The 26,796-nt window shown below is 33.3% G+C and overlaps 2 protein-coding genes and 1 pseudogene across 2 annotated transcripts; all 3 read right to left on the minus strand.

Moving 5' to 3' along the window:
* Nucleotides 1-5,984: 5,984 nt before the first annotated feature.
* LOC147496561 (uncharacterized) lies at nucleotides 5,985-10,442 on the minus strand. The gene is made up of 8 exons (XM_086562605.1): nucleotides 10,436-10,442; nucleotides 10,279-10,343; nucleotides 9,306-9,479; nucleotides 7,899-7,918; nucleotides 7,699-7,799; nucleotides 7,363-7,465; nucleotides 6,812-6,861; nucleotides 5,985-6,166 (listed from the first exon to the last, which is right to left on the minus strand). The coding sequence occupies exons 1-8, from the start codon at nucleotides 10,440-10,442 to the stop codon at nucleotides 5,985-5,987; spliced, it is 702 nt and encodes a 233-aa protein (XP_086418731.1).
* Nucleotides 10,443-10,845: 403 nt separating this feature from the next.
* On the minus strand, nucleotides 10,846-12,271 carry LOC147496562 (uncharacterized). The gene is made up of 4 exons (XM_086562514.1): nucleotides 11,977-12,271; nucleotides 11,804-11,905; nucleotides 11,417-11,701; nucleotides 10,846-11,336 (listed from the first exon to the last, which is right to left on the minus strand). The coding sequence occupies exons 3-4, from the start codon at nucleotides 11,636-11,638 to the stop codon at nucleotides 10,923-10,925; spliced, it is 636 nt and encodes a 211-aa protein (XP_086418640.1). The 5' UTR covers nucleotides 11,639-11,701; nucleotides 11,804-11,905; nucleotides 11,977-12,271; the 3' UTR covers nucleotides 10,846-10,922.
* Nucleotides 12,272-12,987: 716 nt separating this feature from the next.
* On the minus strand, nucleotides 12,988-16,330 carry LOC147496563 (uncharacterized; annotated as a pseudogene).
* Nucleotides 16,331-26,796: the final 10,466 nt, after the last annotated feature.

The raw sequence follows: 26,796 nt of genomic DNA on the forward strand, positions 1-26,796 counted from the left end.
TGGCATTTGATCTCGTGTTAATTTTGACATTTTCTGAATCGAGTGTTTGAGTGTATGTATGTGAGAGGTTGTGTGTTTGGATGATTATTAGATATATCATTAGATTGTCTAAAGAAATAATGTCATACAAAGAAGCATAAATCAAATGTGCAAATAAAAGCATCCCTTCATAATAAGCCGGTGTTCTTTTTACAGATTTAGACTTCAATATGTATTATCATATTATAGCCTGCATGTGTTTGAAAATCAGAATGAGATCCAAGAAAGAAAAACGAAAATGAAGAAAAGTGCATATGTTAAAAATGTGAGAGTGCGTGATGGGTATTCGAGTACTTACTTGGGAATTATATTAGTTTACTTCTTAAGAAGTTAATAACCAACAACAAATGCAAATTCCAGGTGTATGAAAGAGTTATACGAATAACATTTTGAGTGTCCTAATTCGGTATATTTTACATAATCCTTAGAGAATGTGGGGAACCGTCGGAAGGTAATTTTACCCTATAATAAGTTATTAACTGAAGAATATGTAGTGTTTTTGAGGCTGCGTTAAAGATATATTCGAAATAAGTTGGTGCTTTATCATAAACACTAAAAGTGTATGATTTGTAATAGGGAATTAGCTTATACAAATCACCTATTTTTTAGCAATTTTTTTTTTTATTTGATCAAATATATAAGAATTTGAATACTAAAAGTGTTTGATTCGTAATAGGAAATTACCTTATACAAATTACCTATTTTTTAGCAAATTTTTTTATTTGATCAAATATATAAGAATTGCAAATATACTCAAACTCTCCAAATATAAGAATTAAAAATATACTCAAACTCTCAAAAAGGGTTCTATGTAAGTGAGATTGTAGGCTATTAGAAAAGATTATCTTTCATATTAAAGTGTCATATAGGAGAGAGAAAATGCTAACTCTCATATTAGAGTGCCACCTAGGAGAGAAAAAAATCCTCCATTGGAGGTCTCTGTTTTAGTATATAGATAATAGATTTAAGAGCTGTGTTTGACGTGGCCTTTTACTTTTTTTTTTCGGTAGAAAATGTGGCCTTTTACTGGCTTTTGACTTTACAAAATATGTATAGGCTCCTATATGTATATATCTCATACGAAAAAATGAATTTCAAACTTTTTGAAATTTTGAATATTGTAAACCGAAATATTTCAGTCTTAGCATCTCAGTAGGGCAGGTCATCCTACTAATAGCTCGATTCTCGAGTTTTAATATTGGGCTCAACCTTGACTCGACCAATTGTACTAATAGCTCGAGCTCAACTCGTTTTGCACTACAAGTTCGAGCTCAAGCTCAATTATGTTCGTTTGAATTCAAACTCGAGCTCAAACTCCAAAAAAAATAGATATAAATTGTAAATTATAGTTGGGCATAAAGTATAAAACGAGTATAAATTATAAATTATATATTGGGTATGAATTTATAAAACGAGTAGCTCGTAATTTTCATAAGATCTTCTTGACTCTTATTTAAAAGATATACTAATGTATGTATATTGGACCTTTTGAGGCAAATATAGGTCCTCGAAAGGCAATTCTGATTGGTCAATAAAAATACATTTCAATTCCATTTCTTTTTAGTTTTTTCTTCGTTTATCCAATTCATCATGAAAAGTAAAAAGGGGTAAAATAACCCTGCGAGTAGCTCGTGAGCTACTCGAGTAGTTTGCAAGCTACTCACTATCTAGAACGAGCTTTAAATTAAGCTCAAACTTGACTCGTGCTTTTGCCGACGAGTTCGAGTCGAGCCAAGCTTGAGTTACTTGCGAGCAGCTCAACTCGAAGACCATTCCTAATCTCAAAAACTATTTCCAAACAAAGTAACTGCCACTTTCAAATTGTAAATCTGTCACTTATAATTCTTAGTACTTCTATTCTTCTTCTTCTAATTCAAAGATGAAATAATAAGTTCAACAATATCCAAAATCGAAAATCGTTCGAAGATAGTTAAGCTTAGTAACCCAATCCCAAATTAAACTTCACATACATGTAAACCCATAAATTTACACAAGAATTTCTAGCTTAATTGGTTGTGTACCTCTCTCCTAATGGGAGAGGTTGCAAGTTCGAATCCCACGAAGTGTTGGTTGGGATTTCTCTCTTGTATAATTATGTTCATGGATAAAGTGGAGGCGGTTGGGTCTACTCAATAATGGCACATCGGCGAGAGTCTTCGAGGTAGATGAGCCTTCGGGATAGGGACTTTCAATGTAATCGGTGTGAGTCAATTTGAGGTATGAATGAACTTTTATAACCATGAATGGGTAATGTTTAAAGAGCTCTGATCCTGTAAATCAATTGGTACATATAAGCTCAAATTGCTCACAGATGGTTCATTTTTGCTTCACTAAACCCAATTCTAGTAACCCCCAATTATAGTGATGTAGCGTGTGGGTGGAGAAACTATTGTTTTTCTATCGAATCAATTGAACGTCACAAATAACGTTACCTGGAACTCCATAAACTTCCTTAGAATCAATTGAAATTCACAAAGAACTTACTTGAAAATCGAAAGGCATCAAAGACTTGTTGATTCCACTAATATAATACCAAGATATGGGAGATAAATAAGAGAAAACACTTCTCTAAACAAATTTTCATTAATCAATAAGCTAATTTTCGTATTACAACTTACATTATCCATATTATAGACTTCAAAACACTTCAAATTGGAAATGGAAACATCCTGAAAAATCCTAAATTGATACTACTAACTAAAAAGGCCTAAAACTACTTAAAACACTTCAAATACCAATCTGGAAACATCTAAAAATACCCTAGAATCCTAAATAACGGAAATACATAAAATAAGTAATTTCTAAAGTTAAAAAAAATTCATATGGGCTAATATTTTGAATTCCATAAATTTCATTGATCTTGACTTGCATCATTTTCCCTGTCTTGGAAAAAATTCGTCCTCGAATTTTACTGACATAATTACTGACAAACAACAGACAAACAAATTAAAGTCTTCCTCGATTTTTACCATTGTATTTACTAACTTCCAGAGCTTGTCGAATATAATGATTATCCACAACGTGCACGAAAAAAAATCTCTCTAAAAGAAACTGGTGATTCTTTTGTATAAATGCGTCTTCAAAGTCTTCTAAAAATAGGTCTTTGAACCATTCAAACAATGTTTTTCTACCACAGAAAAACAATTGCACAAAACCTTCACAAGTTAATTTATCCTCCACATAAAACAAACTTGGATCCACAAAACCCAAAGCAAAAAATTCTTCATCATCAAGATATACATCATAAACTGGTGGTAAATCCCAATTGAAAAATACCTCTTCTTCTTCTCTAATAAAAAAATCAAATTTTTACTATCTATTTTTTTTCTCAATTTTTTTCATTTTAGAAAAATTAAATCTACAGAAATAACTAGATATAGCAACACAGACTCACCAGAATTGACCAGAAGCTCTAATACCAACTGATGCAGCATGAGGGTGGAGAAACTATTGTTTTTCTATCAAATCAGTTGCACGTCACAAATAACGTTACTTAGAACTCGATAAATTTCCTTCGAATCAATTGAAATTCACAAATAACTTACTTGAAAATCGAAAGGCATCCAAGACTTGTTGATTCCACTAATAGAATACCAAGATACACTATACCAAAACAGGACATCCCTAACAGTCAGAAACCGTTACTAAAAAGATTTGTAACAGTTTTTATGCGTCACAGTTTTGGTGTTGCTAATTCGTTATTAATATTCGTAACGGTTTATAACCGTTACATAATTATTTATTGTAACGGTTTCTAACCGTTACTAAAATATTTACTAACGGTTTTCTTTGCTCAATTGTATTACTCTTTAGCAACGGTTTTATAAAATTAGTAATGCTTTTTGGTGTTACTCTTTTTTAACATTAGTAACGATTTTATAAAATTAGTAACGCTTTTTTGTGTTACTCTTTTTTAACATCAGTAACGGTTTTATAAAAATAGTAACGCTTTTTTGTGTTACTCTTTTCTAACATTAGTAACGGTTTTATAAAGTTGGTAACGCTTTTTTGTGTTACTCTTTTCTAACATTAGTAACGCTTTTATAAAGTTAGTAACATTTTTTTGGGTTACTTATTGCAAAGCTTAGTAACGGTGAAGAACCGTTACAAAACTATTTAATATGTAAAAAAACAAAAAAATCCCCAAAACCACCCCCCCCCTCCTCCCTTTTTGGGAGACTACTTAACCTGCATAAAGATGCCCCCACTTATTGGGTATTTTACAATCGTCCATAATATAAACAAGAAATCTCACAAGTACATCCAATCACATAATCTTTTATTAAAATAACATCACCAAAACGTCTTTCATAAATAGGACTTGCCACGAATGAAATACACACTGTTTTCCAAATCAATGGGACTTGTCCTTAAACTCAAGCTCTCACATCATTTGTACAAAACTAGCACCTTCAGTAGTTGTAAGCATCAAGGGATGACTTTAATTTGGGATGGTATCATCAGAAAAGTCCCTTTCATCCTATACACCAATAGAAATAAATAAAAAGGAGTCGAGCAGTAGAAAACAAATATGTATATATAGATATATACTTATATCATATTCTTAAGTAGTAGCTCCTTATACTCAAACTACGGAATTCAGAAAACAGAGTATGGTAGCATAATTCTTAAGTAGCAGTATGTTTTGTCCCTTCCAAGAGATCGGAAAGTTCAGTATTTATTTTCACTGGTCCAACAACCAAACTCACAAAAAATGTGGCAACAGGGTCTCATACTCCTAACAATATGAGCAACTCAAACTCCAATAAACTGTTCCACTTGAGCAGTTTTCAAAGATCCTACTTTTGACACTATTTAGTGCCTTCCAAAAAAATATTTGACGCAAGGAGGTGTTCTCTCGTCTCATATACAACCCTACAGACTCTATTAATTCCATGGGAAGAGTAAGAGAACAATTCTATTGATTATTACTAAAGAAGCTCATGGTCGGAGTCCAAAAAAAGCTGTCACAGAACATTTAATTAAGTCAAGCATAGGCGTACATAAATTTCCATATAAATTATTCTACTTAAAAAAAGTAAAAGAACAAGGTTAATGGAGACATACAGGAGAAATGTACTCTTCAGTTCCTACAAAAGAATTTGACTGTGTTATGGGCTCACTACAAATATAGGAGGTGGTTGATTCTACGATCTTCTTCGCTTTGCGAGGAACTCGAGGCACCAAAACCTGTCACATCAAGATGAAATGTGTAGTAACATTAGGTACAAGACCATGCCATATTTAATGCAACAATGTTTAATGAGTAATTTCACCAAATGGAATGATAATTCTAGGATTTCTTTCATGAATAGTGACACAAGTCATAAAATGTACTATTGTGTTTTACACTCTTTTATAATCACAATAAAGGGTTTTATTAGTGCGGGTGTAAAATCAGTTCCCATATGCTATTCGAAAGATAAATAAAAAACTATGTTACATGGACACACCATATTTTAGAAATAATCTGTGTCACTAATCCACATGTCCATGTCGGACACGACACAAACACATATTGTATGTGATATACCTAAATTTTCTTATATTTCGTCATGCCAGGCGCTTCGTATATGTGTCGGATACGGACACACATATCCGTGTCAATGTAACTTATTAGATAAAAATCATGTTTGTTAGTATGTTTTACCATACGTACAAATGGAGCAAGATACAACAACTCACTGAACCCCTTTACAGTGCTTACATGTTACATGGAGGTGTCTTTAGATTCCCTCACTAAGCTATATGCTGAAGATTATTGACCACTACTAGTGTGTATCTACGGGTATGATCATATGGAATTCCGAAATTTTTACTTCCTCTTTTCTAGTCAAACTAAACGTGATCTTTTACATGAGTCTCTTGTTTCACATTTCATATGAAATTGACTAAATAACACTTTTGGACAGAGTGTCTCATTATCATCTTCATGTGGGCTTTGTTTAAAATGTAGGTATATCGTGTAGAAATATAAAAGTTTGTGTAGTGTAGGTTAAGTAGAAGAGTATGTAACATACTTGAGGATTGCAGGATGTCAAAAAGGATAGATCAAAATCAGCTAACACTATATGGCCATCCTGTTGGAGTAAAACATTTTCAGGCTTCAAGTCCTGATATATTATTCCTGTATTGTAGAGACATGAAGAAGAATGATTGACGAATAATGTAAAAGACAACACAAATGCAATTAGAATACACAGAAAATCTTATCGATCTAATATTGTGAAATGGGAAGTATGTGAACAATCTTAGGAAACACCCCAAACACACACACACACACACACACACACAAAAAGAATATCCAACACTCAACAGTAATGCTTATGAATAATTATCTTAAGGTCTTAATAAAAACCAGGCATTCGAAGGAAAAGTGCTTTGGAACAATACTCAATGAATGGGAATTATTGAATCTATATAACCGAACAACTTGAGGTGAGCAGCAAAAAATTTACTTCAGATAAATCATTAGTTAAATTTCTTGCATAAAGGAGGATCTCAAATAGGCCTAATGACATGATAAGCCATTCACACGATGCTTGAATCATACTTTAATAGTTTAATGCACAAGCTAGACCCAGAAGATGCAGTTTATATCAAGCTTTCGAGGAAAGCACACAAAGTAGGAAGAATAAAAAAATAAACCTCTTAACACAACAAGTATGCAGAAAAGAACCACCTATACACACACTTTGCAATTGTAACAACTTTGTCATAATCAGGAAAAACATTTATCCCATGAAACAACACGTCTATCTTATAAATTTACCTAAACAATGAAGGTATTCCAATCCAATTAAGACTTCTGCAGCATAGAATCTGGCAAAGTTACACAATGATCAATGATGAAGTCAGTACACTATTTGAAGAAATATGTGTAAGAATGTACTTTATTTATAATGTCTTTGATAATGAACGGAATAACACAAATCACTTTCATGTTACTTAGGATGGTGCTCTCACCACATGATTGCTTCTTCTATACTATTTTAGCATAAAACTAAAATTAGACGGCCATAAATAGAGGTGAACTAGTAATCGTGAGAAAATAAATCTAGATCCAAGTTCACAAAGAAACAAATTCCTTGACATGAATATATTTTCTCGGAACAAAGATAGCCTTAGACTAGATACTATATATTCAAGTTTGGAACCATTCATGCACCTATTACATTTAAAATGTAAAATTTGCTTTTTCAGAGCAGTTCCGCGGCTAACTAAATCTATGGCCAAAGACCATCATTTGTGGGCATACCTCCAAAATGAATGTTTACTGGCATTCATAGAGATGAGGAAAAATCAATTGAAGATTAAAGGTACCTCGCAGATTCCTCTTTGAAAATCTTCATAGGTTGCTTGTCAAGCAACGCAAAGAGCTCCCCACCGTGACGTAAGTCGTTATCAAACAAACATGCGTAGCAGTCTGAAGAGAAAATAGAAAAATTAGAAATTGTATTAATGGATACAATCATAATGGGTATAATTAAGACTTTAGAGGATTACATCAACACCTAAAAACTAGCTGTGGCTAAGTTACCAGGACCATGAAAACCACCCTATCCTGCTCACAGGCTGATAAACCCAAGTTACATATCCTTGTTTTATTTTAGCCTGAGATGCAATTTGGAAAAATGAGAATAGGGATGATGAGTGGACCTGAAAAGAACTGTATAGTGTTGGAAGAAAAGGATGATCTAGATGTGATATTATTTCCCTTTCGATACATGCCCGATGAACATGTGCATACATAACATGATCTGCGTCAAGTAACAACAAGAAGTATCAAGATGTCCTCTTCACAAACTTAAAACCTTTAAAGAACATATTATGATTTTCTGTGAAACAGCATGATATACAGTATTCCCATTATGATAATCTACCGTTTTTTCAACCCATGGGTGTCAAAAATCAACATATGGAAAATTTATCAACCATTGAAATTTCAACCCAAATTAGCATTTTGGCAGGTTAGTCATTTTACAACTTTACATCCCATCTTAGCGGTGATATGCTACAAACAGATAATATTGTGAACCCTAAACCATAAAAATGCTAAATTCAAGACCTTTGTTACGATTCAACATTTCCAATTTGTCCATCGCCTTCATGTCATATAATTCACCTGTGCCTTGCAATTGTACCAAATAAACACCTGCGACACCACCCCAAAATAAAGCATTCACATTTAGCATCACATGCAATCATGATAAGGGTACACAATTAGATACACAAAACCAGTAAAAATAATTCTTTAGCTCTACAATGATAATTTTTACCGCACACTGGCTACGATAACAAAGATCAAGCAACCCTCGATACTAGACCATGGGGAACAAAGACCCACCTTCCGAATTGCTATCCAAGAAGAATTGTTATTTTTATGTGGCCCGGGAAAGACAAAGTTGAGAATGTATTACCCAAAGATCATCCGGTCTCTAAAGAATGGTTAAGAAAAATATTCACATTAGCTTTATTACAATTGAAACAGAATAATTGTGCCATATAACAAGGGTGGAGGCGATGTGGCTTTCGCAAACGAATCTTTAGTAATTTAAATTAACACTTTCGAATATATGTTGCTATAAATCATCAAATTCGACAAAATAGTGTGATATTCACCTATTGATCTCAACATAGCCAAAGGAATTTACTCTTTTTAATCAACTATTAAGAAAATCACTACATTGGTCATAAAAAAGTAACCCTTTAGTGTGGATGTCCCAAACATTGTCGGATCAAAATTTAGGTAAACACTCAATTTGGTGTGGACTATCACATTGGTTGTCACCGGATCATAATGAAATCTTACCTTCTACGCTTTTAGGGCCAACCTATGGAAAATTTTTCAAAATGTTGGGCCAACTCGATCCAAATGATAGGGTCATATAGTCATATACACTAAACTCAGATTTTTTGGAGTTTGGCTGAAATCAATCCGAGTTTAAGGCTATACCGTAATGCTAATTATAACTTTTTTTCTTCTTCTATGATATACAAGGTGAAATTATACTCGCTTTAAGGCTATACCGAATAGATGCCCGAGTTGAAATCATCCGAGTAGGGCCATACGCACGAGACAAACTAGAACCCGAGAAAGTCCGGAAAAGCGCAGTGGGCGAAGGTACAAAGTGTTTGAACTCTGCCTTGATTGATTTTGCCACGAAACTTAACAAAATCCTCGAGATTTAACAAGAAAACAATATAAAACAGATGCCAAATGAAAAAATCGCATACAAAACATGCAAAAAAAGTAAAATGTATACCTCATAAACTCTCTGTTGTGAATGGGACAGGCGACCAGGTTTAGGGCGGAGAGACTTTGGTACTACACCCATCGGGCCTTGTGTATATGTAGTAGCATCAAAATATGCACCTTCCCTATGCTTCCTCCTAACAGCAAGCTGGCCACCTATCTCCACATCAATTGTTTGTAGTGCCTGCGACAATATGCATTTACACAGTATTAACACCCAACAAACTAGACTCCTTAACTGGAACAGAAAATATCGCATCCTACTGCTCACAGACCCAACACCTTCCCTATGCTTTCTACTTCCGTTTGAGTGGGTGTTTTCCGTCTTTTATTTAAACATTAAATAACTACACTAACATCCTTGTTTTTGGAATATGCAAACTTGTCCTTGAATTACTATCTCCAGGTACTAAAGAAAGACAAAGCTCTATAGGTATCACAACGAAACACTAGTGATTGTTTTCTAACTTGTTAGATAAATATAGAAATGCAAGGAACTAGAAGTCCATGTCCTTTGAAATGAAGAATAACAGACTATGCAATCTGTTTAGAAACCTTAAAACCAATGTTCATAACAACAAAACAAATATATAAAAAAAAAACTTAAAGAGGATCAGACTGAGATAATTGTACGGAAAGCAACCAAATATTCTAATAGTTAATAGACACTCAACTAGAGCCATTGCTTGAGCAGCATCCTGCCTCTTCCAATACTCCTTTGTACTACCTCAAACAAATTGAACATGAGTCAGGTATAAGTATCTAAATACCATAGTGATAGCTCAAAACTCAAACTCCAACTTGATTGAGTAATTGACTATCAGGCGTTTACTTTGATTCGTGAAACTTTAATGACTGGAAAAGTTTAAGATAACCATATACCGTATTACCGTCCCTCAAATTACGAAGGTGAAAACACATATAAAGGATGGTATCTAATCATATAGCTGATAAACTTGTTCAAGATATATCGCGAGGCTTACCAATCTCCAAAAACATCGTTGGTGCAATCGACGATAGGTCCGTGATGGGTAGCCTCCAAAGTAATCTACAAAAAGGGAAAATATCATGAAATAAAGTTTTATATTAACATAGAAAAAATGTATCGTAAAGAGTAAGCAAATCAAATAGCCGATAAACACGCCATCGCTCAAATGCTACACAAGCTTCTAAAAAGTCTAGAAGGTAGGGAAAATAACAAAAACTCAACAGGCAGAACCTCCTCATCTCCATCAGCTCTATTGATTCCACCTTTAGTTCGAGAATCCTAACGTTTAATGGAAAACAGTCCAAGGCTCCACCATCCTCCCTCCTCCTTTATATGGGCTTGGGACTGGCAGTGCAAACCAATTATATTGATTTGCACAGGCGAAGTTAAAAATGGGTTAGTACTTTCTTCAACCTGCTAAGCAAACAAGCATACAAATACTGCAATCAAATTTAATAAATAGATATAGTATGAACATATTAACGTCAATACTCATCCATACCAAAAAAAGACCATAAGTTTGTCAAGTCACTATGACATCCATATTAAACAAAAAACAAACGACATTCAAAACATAAAGTAACCAAACCATACTGAAAAATTCCAAGTTCAGAAAATTTGCATATCCCAAACAACTTATTAAGAAAACTGCATCCTTGACTCGAGCCAAATTAAAGGACCTCCTGCACTAAAGCCATCTAAAAATCTAACTCCATCTTGGGGCTCATCGTAAACAAGAGCATCACCAACCAAGACTTCCTCTATGTAGACCTTTTTCTCACCTGCGAGAACTTTTTTGCCATTGCAATCTCCAACTGTCTCTGTCATGACATACCCCTTAGCAACCACTACACCATCCCTATCTAATAAAGATACATTTGGTGAAGAACCAAGCGTCCCAGAAGGAGGATTCAAATTAGCAAACATATTCATCAAGTTTTGTTGAGTCGAGTGACGAACAGAACTGGAACCGACTTCAGTTTCTGGTGTTGTTAGGCCGCATGGTGGTTGAGCAATCGATGGTCCATTGTTTTTGACAGCCTTAAGTACATCCTGACACAACTTATAGTAACAATTAGTTATACATAATGATATTGTATGCAATAAAGCACAAGTGCAAACTGTAAACTCACCTTTAACACACCCATGACATTAGCTAAGGAAGACTTCACCTCATTCATTTCCCCCTTCAACTCAAAATTGGATGAAGAGCTTGCTTGCTGCAATAATACCTTGGCAATACCTGTACATTGCAATTGCTTCTTAGACTTGTTCGAGCTGATTCTACGAGTTCTACTCCCTTTGTCGGGCCCAAAGACTTCAGACAACTCATCATTATCGAAGTCTACTTCCATTACACTGCCTTCACCACCCGCGCTTGCTTATTTTCTTCTTTTATGAGAAGCCTCCACTTGTTCCTACAATATTAACCACCGATATGAGTAATACAATATGCAACATAGTCTATATACAATACCAACACACCGGTAAGTTCAAGCTTCAATGTTATTAGAACTTACATAATGGGTCCGAGCGCTCGCTAATATAGTTCCATCACGACGCTCATGTCCTTTTTTCCAACTATCTACCCGTCCATGTTTTCTGCTAGGATCTTCTTTATCCTACAAAAAAATCCTTAATAGTTGTTAGCATAACGTGATAAGAAATCATTAGTGCAAGAATAGACACCTACCATTTTATCCAGTTTATGGGCATATGTGTCCCGCCCATTAGTATGTCGATATATGTTCTTTTTGGCATTCTCTGCATTCTTTGCGTTTCTAGCTCTCACTTCAGCGGTGCTCTCATTTCTAACAAATGTAGCCCAATGATTTGGGTCCTTACCATCTGGGCATGCTGCAATAGCTTCTTCCACGCTCCCGCACTTACGCAAAATCTCTTTCCGTAGGGCATACTTTGCTGATCTGAACTTTTGGGGAAAGTCCTTTTCAACTTCTCGACATGCCGTTGCTTGGGGAACATTAGGCTCAAATTCTTCCTACATGAACAAAGTGACTTTTGTTCATTTCATATTAAGTAAATTTCCATACATAGGGCTGGACAACATGTAGATATAGGATTTGAAAAACATACTAATATTCAAGAATAATGGATGCTATCATCGAAATTAAAGTACATGTAAACCTTACCATTAATTTATTCCAGACATTATCCTTGAAGCTTCCATCTATTTTCCTCCAATCTTTGTAATGAATTGGAATACGTGATCGAACATAAATACCAACCTGGGTATTCCATTTGGCATGGTTAGGACCCACAACAATGCCATCCTCATTGAACTCTATAGGAAACTTGGTAATCGTTGGTGAGTTTCCCAAAGGCTGAGATGTGTGAGAGTTTGAAGTTGAATTATGAGATGGAAGTGGGACTGAACTCGAAGGCTGGGAAACAATAGGTTGAGATTGACCTAGTGCCATTATTAAATAGCCTACTATATGACAAAAAAATGTTAGAACAAATAGGTAAAACTAGGATACCACAAAAAAATGACAAAGTTCAAAAGTATACATTTATAGAGACTATTCTTGATTTAAAAAAAAGGATAAAAAACAACTCAAACACACCTTTCACCCAACTGCACAAACAAACTTCAAAATAGAAAGATTTTATATATCTAAAAGTAGAAAATGAGAAGTTCACATGCAACTAAAAATCTCACAATATAATAGTGCAGCTATTGCAATCAGGTTAGACTTTCCATCAACGGCTGCAAATTAGGTTGGTCCTCAAGAATAGATTGGAAGTCAGTTGGTGCATCTAGTTCATCAACTCGACTTGTCAATCGCCTAGGCGAATTTATGACTACCCACCAGTTAGGATTTCTCAAATCCTTCGAGTAAAACACCTGACTAGCCTCAGAAGTAAGAATCACCGGCTCATCAAAGTACTGATCAACACTCTTTATCCTATTGAGATTAACCATCACCAAATTATAATCTGGACAAAGTTTACAACCATTGGTCTTGTCCTCCACCCTCACCCAATTGCAGTAAAAGACAACATGCTAGAAGGTCGTATAGTCTAACTCTATTATCTGTTCGATAACCCCATACCACTTAGTCGATGCATCAATGGGATTTTTGTCTTTCCTACTCGACATAAACGTAGTGATTGCTTTCATGCAAACACCACTATCTTGTGTGGAAACTATTTCGTCATGCGACCTAGTAGAGAACACAAAACCATTAACACGGTACTTTTTATATGTTTTAGCTTTGAACAATGGTCCTTGGACAAATCGCCATAAGTCACAATCAGGTCTTTGCAGCCAACAACTGTGAAGTAAAAAAAAATGACAATTAGAAAGATAAAATTAAAATACTACTTGTAATATCCTACAAAACTAAATTATATATAAAACAATACCTTGTCATATAACCACACAATAAACTCAGTCTGTATCTCCACTTCTATCTTTGCTACCCCTTTTCATCTGGCACGTGTAGTTGCTTGCAAGGCACGATATTCACTACAATTTGTTTATGCAGTTTGACACGACTATTTATTACAACTTTTTAGACTAGTAAATTTTTGAGTCAAATCTATCAAAAAAAATCAAACCTGTAATGTTCATCAAGCTTTTCAATGTCGAGTCGAAAAAGAACCCACCTACGGATTTGTATCCATTGTTCCTTGCCTAGGATCACAGTTTTACCCTTAAGTATAGGCCCTTCATCACTATACTCTCCATCTTTATCTAGAAACGCCTCACGAGTAGCTTTGTGATTTCCATCCCAAGAATTTGGCATGTACTCCATAGCATACCTAAATGCACTCGAAACAATATAGGACTCCTTAATGGGAGCCTTCAACATAACGCTTATTGCTCGGAATATTTTTACACTTCTTCATTGCCCTATTAAAATAAACAAAACCAAAATTGTACTTTGTAGTTTTAAATTGATAATAATTGCCACTAAATAAGAAATAAAAGTAAAGGCATTTTACATACCGTTCAAATGGATACATCCACCTAGGATACACAGGTCCACAAATCAGCCCTTCATCAACCAAATGCACCAAGAGGTGGATGCTGATATCAAAGAAAGCGGTTGGAAAATACTTTTCCAATACACACAATGCCTCTGCAACCATGTATTTGGCATCTTGGATTTCCTTTCGGATTAAGACTTTCGAACATAGAAGATTAAAAAATAAGCTAATATGATGAATAGCTCTATGCAAATTGCCGTGTTTTGGAAAAGCACGTTGAAGCAAAACTGGAAGCAAGTAACACATAATCACGTGATAGTTATGTGATTTCATTGTAAGCAAACCAGAAGGACTCAAAGTGACAACGTTTTTTAAGTTTAATGAAAAACCTGTAGGAAGCTTCAAGTTCTTCAAAATTGTGCAGAACTCAAGCTTCTCATCTTTATTCAAGACAAATGGGGCCTTTGGTTTAACAAATCTCCCTATGATTGGGTCTGTTTGCATCCATTGACCACTATGAATCCCTATTTTCTTCAAATCCTCTCGTGCCTGAACTGTATCATTTGTTTTGTCTTTCTTGTCAAGAATCGCATTTATTATGTGTTCTGCCACGTTCTTCTCATCGTGCATCACGTTAATAACATGTCGAATTTTATGCTTCGGCCAATATTCCAGTTCAAAGAGAATAGACCTCTTATACCATGCTTCAATAACTTCATCATCTTCATCATCTCCAATAGCAACCACATCCACATAATCTATACTTCGTTTGGTACCTTTTAATACTTTCCCAGGTACATAATGGACACGACTTAACATTTTCTCAATTACTTCTCCCTTTAACCTTGGCGGAGGAGGGTTTAACTCTTTTGTCTTAAGTCCTAAATACTTGCCTTGCCTAAATGGGTGATCAGATTTAAGAAACATCCGATAATTTGTATAGACAATCTTCCTTGCGTTCCGAAGATGCATAGACGGAGTTTCATCACCACAAATAGGACAGGCATTGTAACCATGTGTTACACAGCCTGATAAATTGCCATACGCTGGTAAATCATGAATGCCCCACATCAACATAGCCCTCAAAGTAAAATGCTCCTGTTTGTGCATGTCATAAGTCACCACCCCTTCTTTTAATAACTGTTGTAACTCATCAACTAGTGGTCTAAGGAATACATCGATGTTTTGACTCGGTGCCTTCGGCCCAGGTATTAACAACGACATCATATGGAACTCAGATTTCATGCACAAAGACGGTGGTAGATTATAAGGCACCACGAAAACAGGCCAACAACTATAACCATTGGATTGAACACCACGGGATTGAATCCATCAGTTGCAATTCCAAGCCAAACATTACGCCCTTGCTTAGCAAAATCTGGTCAATCATCTTTACATGTCTTCCACTGAAGCGAGTCGATTGGATGCCTCATATAATTCCAAGAAGGTGTCGCTCTATTGTACCATGTCATTTCACGAGCTATCCATGGTATAGTGTACAACCTTTTGAGTCTAGGAATCAAAGGGAAATGTCTCAATACTTTTCTCGCCTATTTTGTTTCTTTCTTCCCCGATTTCCCCGCCTTTTCTTTGTACCTAGGAGTTTCACATTGAGGACACACCGTCAAATCGGCTTCAGTCTTATAATATAGCATACAGTTATTTTCACACGCATCTATGCACTCAGCTTTCATTCCAAGATCTTTCAACATTGCCTTCATTGCAGGATACTTAGAAGGTAAAGTGTTTCCATCTGGCAACCATGTTTTCAACATAGACAAAAGCGCGGTCACACTATTTCCCGACCAATTATATTGTTTCTTCAAGTGATGGAGGTCCACAGCTGCTGAAAGGGTTGTGACAGGAGCCTCACATGAGGGGTATAATTTTTCTTCTGCTTTTTTCTTATATTCATTGTACCTCTTACCCAAATCAGGTTCTAGAACAATAGGTGGTTCAACATCTTCGGCTTGACTTCCATCGCCTCCACTCAAATCACCCACTAATTCTTCATGCATGCCATAAGCAACATCAACAAAATTCCCTATCCCTAGTCCTTCCTCACTATTTTCTTCTTTAACTCGGTTTACCATTTGATCCTTATATGGGTTCTCACCATGTAAAACCCATACACGATATGTTTATTCTATACCATTATGAATCAAATGTTTTCTAACTATATCATATGCAAACCTTTTCCTATTTCGACATTTGTTACATGGGCAAGGACACGTGGTCGACGTTTCACCTTTGCCACTAGCGAATAGAATAAAATCGGAAACCCCCTGCCTATACGCACTCCCAAGTCTGTCATTTTCATTCATCCAATCTTTTGGAATCGGTTGAGACATCCTGCAAGTAGCACATCAAGTAAACACAAGGAACAAGTGATAGGGTCGATGTCATTTCCTACTAGCCCGGCTTTTAGCACCATCTGTTTATGAAAATTTGATGCATAACGTTCTATAAATATTGAACTATCTCGGTAAACAAGCTAAACGGTGCCTACATTTTAACCAATAAATTGCTAAACATGATCAGATGTACTTCAATTGGTAAACACAATTAGATACGAACTACTTTGGCACTGGAAGGATTAAGTGTGGACTGATTTCAAACGCTTTACTTTGAAGGCATTATAACATATAAGCACAGAATGCAAGACAAAATAAAAATGGAACAGATTTGAAACCCCCACACACACACACACACACAATTCTTATCAGTAGTTCAGCACAATCCATTTACCACAATCAAGCAAAGCATTAAATAAAGTTATAACAGAAAGTACAAGCACCAACCATTCCAAACATGCAAATTTTCAAAACGTTGCTAACAGGTTAAAATTTACAACCCAACCCAATAACAAACAAGCTAAAGCTAAATAACCCAAGTACACGAAAAGTAGTGGTAAAAATGTTACAGTTGTATAAAGACTTCTCATTCCCCCCAACACGCGCACACTCTACTCAAGATAATTACCTGAAATTCAGTCTTAAAAAAAATATAAATATATGCTATCGGTTTGCACATATATACAAACTCATGTAGTTCATTGTAGATTTTATTCCAAAGGCTCGGCCAATAGGATGCGGACTGTCAAATCACTTCGATACAAGTTTGAAAATTTTGAACCTGCTTCAAATATGAGTCTGAATTTCAAAAAGAGATACTTTGTGTGCCAGTTCAGATTTTATCTATTAAAACCCACAGTTGCCAGAAACAAGACATGGGTTATTCTTTGTTTAAATATTTCAACCCATTCCAACATGAACTCTAGAAAACCCTATCCACGCTATCTAACTCCAAAAAAAAAAGGGAGTTAAATACTACTAACAATCTAACAATCCACAAACCAATGCTGACAATGGGTAGCTTTAATCCTGTTATGTGGGATGATAACTGGACGGTTGTTACATCAGATGGGAGTCTATACAACTTACCCGAGATAGATGGAGTCAAAATTTCATCTCCAATCACCAAGGAACAACCTAGAATCGTGACAAGCAAAAGCATAACTTGAGCCACTTTACTTTTCTCCAGTTTTTATTTTATTTTTTAGGCTCTCCTTAACTGGTTTGATGGTGTATCTACAAGGAAAACTAAAGGGCTCGTACACTAGGCTTCAAAGATATTTTAGCATAACAAGTTCAAGAATGCCTAAGGTGCTTGTTTGGCATGCTTCAACAGCACATACTTCTCAGTAATGTGTGTCAGGTGTACATGGATGGATAACCAAGAAAACTTATTTGAAGAACACAAGATATCAAATAAAAATCGAAATTTTTTGTTGTATTTCAAAATAAATATCATACCTTTGGTTATAACTGAAGCAAACTAGCTAGCACCGAAATTACTTGCAGTTGTGGATTAAACACCTAGGGCAGTGTGAAAAATAAGCATAAAAGTAGAAATTAGATAATGAAAATTAACAAACCGTATAAGAAGAAGGCAAATGAAGAGAAAACTACTGGATGTCGATGGCGGCAGAAGTGTTTATTTGGTTGAGCGAGAGAGAGGCGTTGGAAAAACAATAAGAGGGGATGAAAAATATAAGAGAGAGGAGAGAGAAGAGAGAAGAGCGATTTTTTTATTTTTTTTTCTCACCAAAAAATTCTAATTTTGGACTTTATTTAGTTTCTATTATCTTTTTTTTTTCTTTTTTTTTTCTTTTTTTTTTTCTTGCTAATCTAGTTTCTATTATCTTAACCTTAACCTTTACGGTTTCCTGTCAAAACAAAACTTTATAAATACGTTACAAATTAATTCTCAAATCCGGGAAAATTAACTAACACATTATTTGCAATTTTAACGCTAAACAAACGTTAGGAACATAGTTACGCCTAAAAAGCGTTAGTAAACAAAAAAAAGTGTGCGTTACTGATTTTCTGTTTTGGTGTAGTGATATGTGAGATAAACAAGAGAAAACACTTCTCTAAACAAATTTTCATTAATCAATAAGCTAATTTTCGTATTACAACTTAGAGCCATATTTATAGGCTTTCAAACACTTCAAATTGAAAATGGAAACATCCAGAAAAATTCTAAATTGATACTACTAACTAAAATGGCCTAAAACTACTTAAAACAATTCAAATACCAATCTGGAAACATCTAAAAATACCCTAGAATCCTAAATAACGAAAATACATAAAATAAATCATTTCTAAAATTTAAAAAAATAATAATCCATATAGGCTAATCTTTCGAATTCCATAAATTTCATTAATCTTGACTTGCATCATATAGTAACAAAGTAAGATATGGTTATATTGTGAAGAGGTACTGCTACTGTATAGTCTTGTTGCTTTGAACGAAGAGGAAAATGGGGAGAAGTAGAAAACAAAGAAGAAGAGAAGATTATTTTTATCTTTCCCACTTTTTTTAGTTTTTATAAATTATTTTATTCGATATGGGCCAGCCAGAGACTCCACCTCGATCAGCATTTTTTTTTTTTGTCTTGGAAATAGTTCTCAAGATGCGCAGACTAAGATATGGGCCATTGGATTATCTACGTGAAACATTACCCATTTTGTATAACTACTCATAATTTTTAGCACACTTGATGTGTATATGTGCTAAACTTCAATGGGGAGGTTCTAATATAAGAAAGTATGCATCAAGCATTGCCCCATCAAGTTACCCTTTATGTAACTACTCATGATTTAGAACACTTGATGTGCATATGTGCTAAATATCTATATGGAGAGGTTCTAATATAAGAAAGTGATGCATCATGCTAGTAAGTACGTTGTGTAAAGACAAAGTAGCTGGAGGGCTGGGACTAGAGGGATGGGAATCTTGAATATGAAAGTATGAAATAAAGGTGAAATGTGTGTGGTCTTGTACGAGATATATACAACTCTAAATATTTATGATATTTTCGATATTTTAAGATATATTGCGATATTTAGGCTCTGTTTGGCTGCAATAGATATTGTATTACTTAACTATGATTAGGTGATACAAGTCATAAGATGAACTATTTGTGTGTTTGCCCTTTATCCTGTCACGTGTTTTACTTGCTACTGTTTGGTTGACATTTACACCTATATACTCATTTTTGATATCATACAAAAAAAAATAAAAAAAAAAAAAAAAAAAAAAAATCATAAACAAAATTTGCAAATAAAAACTTAAAAACAAATAAAAACTCCTAAACAAATAAAAGGAAAAAACTCTAATTAAATATTGAATACCAATTGATTTATACAAAAAACATCTCCAAAAAAAGGAAAATCCCAATTTTGATGAATAATGTGAAGATTTAAACACCAATTTTTGAAATAATAATAATAATAATAATAATAATAATAATAATGTGAGAAAATAAATAAGGCGGAGAGAGAGAGAAAATACATAAGGTTATGGTTCCATTACTAGGAGTCCCATGAAGAAGAGAGAGAGAGAGAGCATTCTTTACGTGTTTTTTTTTTATTATTATTATTTTCTCTCTCATAGATTGAAAACACATTTTAGCGAATCTGGGCTTTTTCTTTTGATTTGCTTATCCACACTTTTGTATTCCCGCAATTCAAGGGACTTATTAGAATATCCACATTTTAAACAGACCAAACACCTATACAAGGTAAACATGGCTGCCACGTCACCAATTCCTGAATATACACTCTCTATTCATACTGCCAAACAGAGCTTTAGGGATATTTGGCAATATTTTGTTTAGATAACAATTTTATTTAATATTTACCATTATATTTCAAATAAATATAAATGATATATTATGATATATCAAGAAATATCCACAATATCTACGATATTTGTTGATATTTTAGATATATCAATGGTATTTACATATCAAATAATATAAAATATCCCCAAAGAGAGATATATCCATGATATATATCAAGAAATTGAGTATCGATAAACACTCATATTCTGATATTTTGTACTATATATGAAACAATGTAAAATATCTCCAAAAAAGAGGATATATACACGATATATATCAAGAAATTGAGTATCAATAAATACCTATATCCTGATATCTACTATCTATATACTAAAGCAGAGACCTTTAAAAGAGGATTTTCTCTCTCCTATGTGGCACTCTAATAGGAGAGTTAGCCTTTTCTCTATCATATATGGCAGTATGAAATATAGTATTTTCTAATAGCCTATAATTCCACGTATATGGAATCTCTTTGGAGAGTTTGAGTGTATTTCTAATTCTTATATTTGGAGAGTTTGAGTGTATTTCCAATTTTTATATATTTGATCAAATAAAAAAAATGCTAAAAAATAAATAATTTGTAGAAAATAATTTCCTATTACGAATCAAACACTTTTAGTGTTCCAATTCTTATATATTTGATCAAATAAAAAAAATTGCTAAAAAATAGGTGATTTGTAAAAACTAATTCTCTATTACAAATCATACAATTTTAGTGTCTATGATAAAGCACTGACTTATTTCAAATATATCCTTAACACAGCATCAAAACATAGTTAAAAACAATTATACAAAAAATAACATCACAAAATATATAATAGAAAATGAAAATAATAATAATAATAATAACGGCAAAACAATAATGACAAATATTTTAAAATATGTATAATACTGAATAAAACTAACGTCAAAAAACAATTAATGGGGAACCGAAAACTGGATGCAAATATATCGAACTAACCTCAAATAATATTTAACGAAAAATCGGAAACTGAATGTAAATGCAATCATTAAACAAATCTTAAAAAGTAATTAATAGAAAAATCTAAATATGGATACAATTGCATTAAACTAACCTCAAATAATAATTAATGGAAAATCAAAACTTGGATGCAAATACATCAAACTAACATCAAAAAATAATTGTCGGAAAATCGAAAACTGGATGCAAATGCATTGAGCTAACCCTCAAAGATTAAATTAACGAGAAATCGAAAACTAGATGCAACTGCATTAAACTAACCTCAAAGAAAAATTAATTATAAATTGGAAACATAATGCAAGTGCGTGGAACTAATCTTAAAAAATAATTATCGAGAAATCAAAAACCGGATGCAATTGCATTGAACTAATCTCAAAAAATACACTAGATGCAAAACCTCAAGAAATAATTAACGGGAAATCGGAAACTGGTTGCAAATTCATTGAACTAACCTCAAACAATAATTAACAGAAAATCAGAAACTATATGCAAATGTAACTTTATCAAAATAATAAACGAAAAGTTGGAAACTGGATGCAAATGCATTAAACTAATCTCACGTAATAATTAATCTAAAAATCGAAACCGGATGCAAATACATTGAACTAACCTCAAAGAACAATTAATAGGAAATTGGAAGCAAATGTATTGAACTAACCGAAAAGAATAATTAACGAGAAATCAGAAACTGGATGCAATTGTATTGAACTGATCTCAAAAAATAAATAACGGGAATAGAAAATTGGATGCAACTGCATTGAACTAACCTCAAAATATAAATAATGGAAAATCAGAAACTGTATGCAAATGCATTGAACTAACCTCAAAATATAGTTGGCTTATATGTTATGGGAATATCTCGATAAGTATAGTTTTGCATTTAAAATGATGTTTATATTATGTCTTTCCGTATGATTGAGAACTCTTTGCTATTCAAGTAGCTTCAATATATATTAACTTTTTCTTATTAGACAATCTCATAAAATTTCAATCAAACTTCTATTATTAAACAACAAAATGAAGTTGAAGGGTTTTATCAAAGGCGAGTTATGTTTTTTTTAATGGAGAGTGAGATTTTCACGTTATAAAAAATTTGGTTGAGTGATCAATATAATATCAATATATAATAGTTTTATATATTTGCAAATATTTTTCAGAATAATTAATATAACAAAGATCCGCTTCAGAGATAATCTTTTGAAGATTTCACATAATGAGTCATGCATAATTTAAAGAATAATTAACTCGAAATCGAACTGGATAATCTTCGATGATCCCACATAGTAAATTAAACATAATTTATTTTTATGTCATATTTTGCAAGGACACTACAGATGGATCGGAAGTTTTTGTTACACACCACATTGGATAATTATAAGAAAATCAAAAACTGGATTCAAATACATAACCGAGCTTAATGAGTAATTAATGGAAATCGAAACTTTATGCAAATTGCATTAAACTAATAACAGAGAATAACTAACGGAAATTATAAATTGGATGCAAATCTTTGAAAAATATTTAACGGAAAATCGAAAACGGTATGCAAATACATCAAAAAAACCTCAAATAATAATTAATGGGAAACCGAAAATTGGATGCAAATGTATTGAACTTAATTCAAAAAATAATTAACATAAAATCAAAAAGAATGCAAACCGCATTGAACTAACCTCATAGAATAATTGGTAGGAAATCGAAACTAAATGCAAATGCATTGAAATAACTTTAAAGAATAGTTAGCGGAAATCAAAACCGAATATAATTGTATCGAACTAACCTCAAATAATTAGAAACTAGATGCATGTATTGACTAACCTTAAATAGTTATTAACAGAAATCGAAACTAGATCTAAATGCAATGAACTAATCTCAAAGACTAATTAATGAAACATTGAAAAATAGATGAAACCGCACCGAACTAACCTAAATGAATAATTAACGGTAAATTATAAATTTGATGTAACTCAGATTGAACTAACTTCAAAAAATAATTAACGAAATCAAAAACTTGATACAAATGCATTGAACTAACCTCAAAGAACAATTAACATAAAATCTAAAATTGGATGCAAACCGCATTGAACTAACCTCAAAAAATAATTAACGTAAAAACCAAAAACCGGATGCAACCGCATTAAACTAAAATAAGAAATTAACTAACGGAAATCAGAAATTAGATGCAAATGCATTGAAATAATCTAAAAAATAGTTAACTAGAAATCGAAGTCGGATGTAATCGCATCGCGACCTGACCTCAAAGCATAAATGTCCACTTTTTAGCCTTCTCACATTAGCAATTACGAAGTAATTAGGAACCCAAAACGAAAAGTGAGTTTATAAAAAAGACTCTTACATGTATGCAAACAAATTATAAACTATCGAACTAACCTAGAAAAAGCAATTAACGGAAATCGAAAACCGGATGCGATGTATTGAACTAACCTCAAAGAGTAATTAACGGATATTGGAACCCTGGATGCAAATGCAATGAACTAATCTCAAAGACTAATTAATGAAACATCGAAAACTTGATGCAACTCAGATCAATTAACCTTAATGGATAACTAACGGAAATCATAAATAAGTAGATTCAATTGCACTAAACTAACCTCAAATAATAATTAACGGAAATTGAAACTTGATGCAATTGCATTGAACTAACCTCAAAGAATAATTAATGAGAAATTGAAACCGGATGCAACGTGCTACATTAAACTAACCTCAAAGAATAATTAATGGAAAATAAAAACTTGATGCAAATGCATTGAACTAATAATCCTAAAACATATTTGTATTATATGTAGGAGAATAAATGTCTCAATAAATATAGTTTTGCATTTTAAATAGTGTTTATTATAATTCTTTTATTGTAATTGGGAATGTCTTGCTATTCAAGTAGCTTCAATATTATCTTCATATTGAACATTCTCACAAAGCTTCAATCAAACTTCTATTATTAAACCTAACAATAAAAAGAAGTCGATAAGTTTTATCAAGGCTTGGTGCTTCCTTTTATTGAGAGTGGTCAAGAAATTTAAATGAGTAATTAGTATAATTTTCATATCTCATAGCTATGCATAGTTGCTAATATTTTTTTAGAATAATTTAATATAATGACACCCGCTCAGAGGACACGCTCATGTGAAAAAATCTTTTCAAGTGAGAGTAGTGTATTCTTTGAGGATATAGAAACAATCAATCTGTTTTAGTGATTTGTACACATTACGTAAGTTTAATGGTGATGATTTACCGCTAAATCACCATAAATCTAATAAAACTATTATACAAGCTAGATCGAGTTTAAAATAATTTTATTTAAAAATTACGGATTAATATTCTAAACCACAATGTGAAGAGGCTATCTCAATTTTATCCCTTAGTTTCCAAGTACTTATGCACTATAATCGCTGCTCACTAACGATTTTTCGGTTTATTTTCAATAAAAATATATTCTTATTCGAAAATGTGACGCTAAATCACCATAAATCTAAGAAAATTATTATACAAGCTAGATAGAGTTTAAGATAATTATATTTGAAAATTACGGATTAATATCCTAAACCACAAAGTGAAGAGGCTATCTCAATTTGATCCCTTAGTTTCCAAGACTTATGCACCATAATCACTTTGGTCATTAACATATTTCTATTTATTTTTAATAAAAATATATTCTGATTCGAAAATTTGTGTGAGACATTTTGTAAAGCCTTTTCAGCACATAAAATATTTAATAGATCCCGAGCGTATGCCCGGGTCCAAAATCTAGTTTTATACTACGGTGCAAACTATGTACCAAAGGCCAAACTCCTGAGGGACAACAATACTCCATATTCTTACAAATTTTGCAGAGTATTAATATTGTACGAATTCAAAACGTACCTTGGTTATATATTGGTATTCTTATTATTGTCATATATATTTGATGCATTCATATCCACATTTTATTGACCTTCATACCCTTCACTGCATTACATACTCTGCTTTGGAAGAAAATGGGTTAGCGATGCGAAATAAGTTGCAACCTACAAGGCCTTGATATTAGACAAAGACTTGGTCACCCTATAGGCTAGTTATGGACATGGGACGGCATCAACAATATCTTAGGCCAAGCTCCGTACCAATCTGGAAGTTGACAGTGCTTGATATCCAAATGACTTGTAACTTGTAAGTGAAAGCGAAAGCAAACAATGAAAGGGATTCAAGCCGGAAGCCCAAGTCTATTGTTCGGCCCAAAACCTATATTACATAAACAAATTCCATTTAGGGCAGCCCATATCTATGTTATGTCATCTGGGTCAAGTACGATTCCGAAAAGCAAAAGTTATGGACATATATATATATAGTTAATACACCATTTCTAGATGAAGAAAGTGCGGGACTTGCCGACTTGCAAAAATCATTAAATTCGTTATCACATAGGAATTATTTATTGCACTTCCAAAAACTTTGATTATAGTAAAAATTCTGAAGATTATTAAAGCTATTAATTCGTTGTGGTTGTGATTTCATATTGATGTTTATATGACTGAGTTTGATAGCATGGAGGAAAAAATAGAAATAATAAAGAGAAGAAAATGAATGGGATATTACATTTGATTTTTTGACTCATCTGCATTGAGATTTGTACACTCTATCTTTCAACTCTTGGTAAGTGCACTTTAATTGAAAGAGAGATTGATCTCCGCTTATTGTTTCCAGAAAACCACTCGAATGATCGAGGCGACCTGAGGCAATATGCCAACACTATTGTTTAGTGCTACAAGCTATCTAGCATTTTTATTTTTTATTTTTTTCCCCAATAAGAGTTATCTTAAGTAACGTACTTGCATGTACTACACGTCTACACTTAATTCTCATGTCGACAATGTATTGTATATTTTCTCATTAGATAGCTATAATATATATAATTTAATTACTGAGATATAGTTTTCATTTTTTTTTTTGACTGGCAAGCTTGTTTTAAATGAGATCAATAACTCTTTGATGCTGGCGAGGTTCAACCCCCAGACTTCTGGTATCATCACCCAAAGGTTTTTTACCGACTTTACTAGTCGGCACCTGCATATATTTCATTCACCTTTCATTTGGATTGATTTGCATCTAGATTTGATAAGACAAAACTTCAGGACCACATTCCTCGTATATTTTTATGTTTGATTGATGAAAAGCATGTTTCTATGTTTGATTGGTGAAAAGCTTCTATACATTCCACTTTAGAAAAACTATTCCACTATGAGGCCATCTTTGTTTCAAACATAAATTTAATTATCCGGTGTTCCCTACTAAAACCTAAATAATGGTGTATCTGTTAACACATAACCATTGCACCTAAAAATGAGAGTCACATTTCTAATTTAAGTTAACTATTAAAATGGGATCCCTCC

This window comes from Coptis chinensis, chromosome 5 (assembly GCF_015680905.1).
Source record: "Coptis chinensis isolate HL-2020 chromosome 5, ASM1568090v1, whole genome shotgun sequence".
Classification (NCBI taxonomy): domain Eukaryota; kingdom Viridiplantae; phylum Streptophyta; class Magnoliopsida; order Ranunculales; family Ranunculaceae; genus Coptis; species Coptis chinensis.

What these genes read in the sequence shown, in the direction of transcription:
- LOC147496561 (XM_086562605.1), bottom strand. An exon ending in CACAACAGAGAGTTTATGAG is followed by an intron (nt 7,919 to 9,305) that starts GTATACATTTTA and finishes AAAAAACGGTAG; the next exon opens with ATTATCATAATGGGAATACT. An exon ending in CACTATACAGTTCTTTTCAG is followed by an intron (nt 7,466 to 7,698) that starts GTCCACTCATCA and finishes TTTTCTCTTCAG; the next exon opens with ACTGCTACGCATGTTTGTTT.
- LOC147496562 (XM_086562514.1), bottom strand. Translation starts at nt 11,638, where the DNA reads ATGGAAGTAGACTTCGATAATGATGAGTTGTCTGAAGTCTTTGGGCCC. An exon ending in ATGTCATGGGTGTGTTAAAG is followed by an intron (nt 11,337 to 11,416) that starts GTGAGTTTACAG and finishes AAGTTGTGTCAG; the next exon opens with GATGTACTTAAGGCTGTCAA.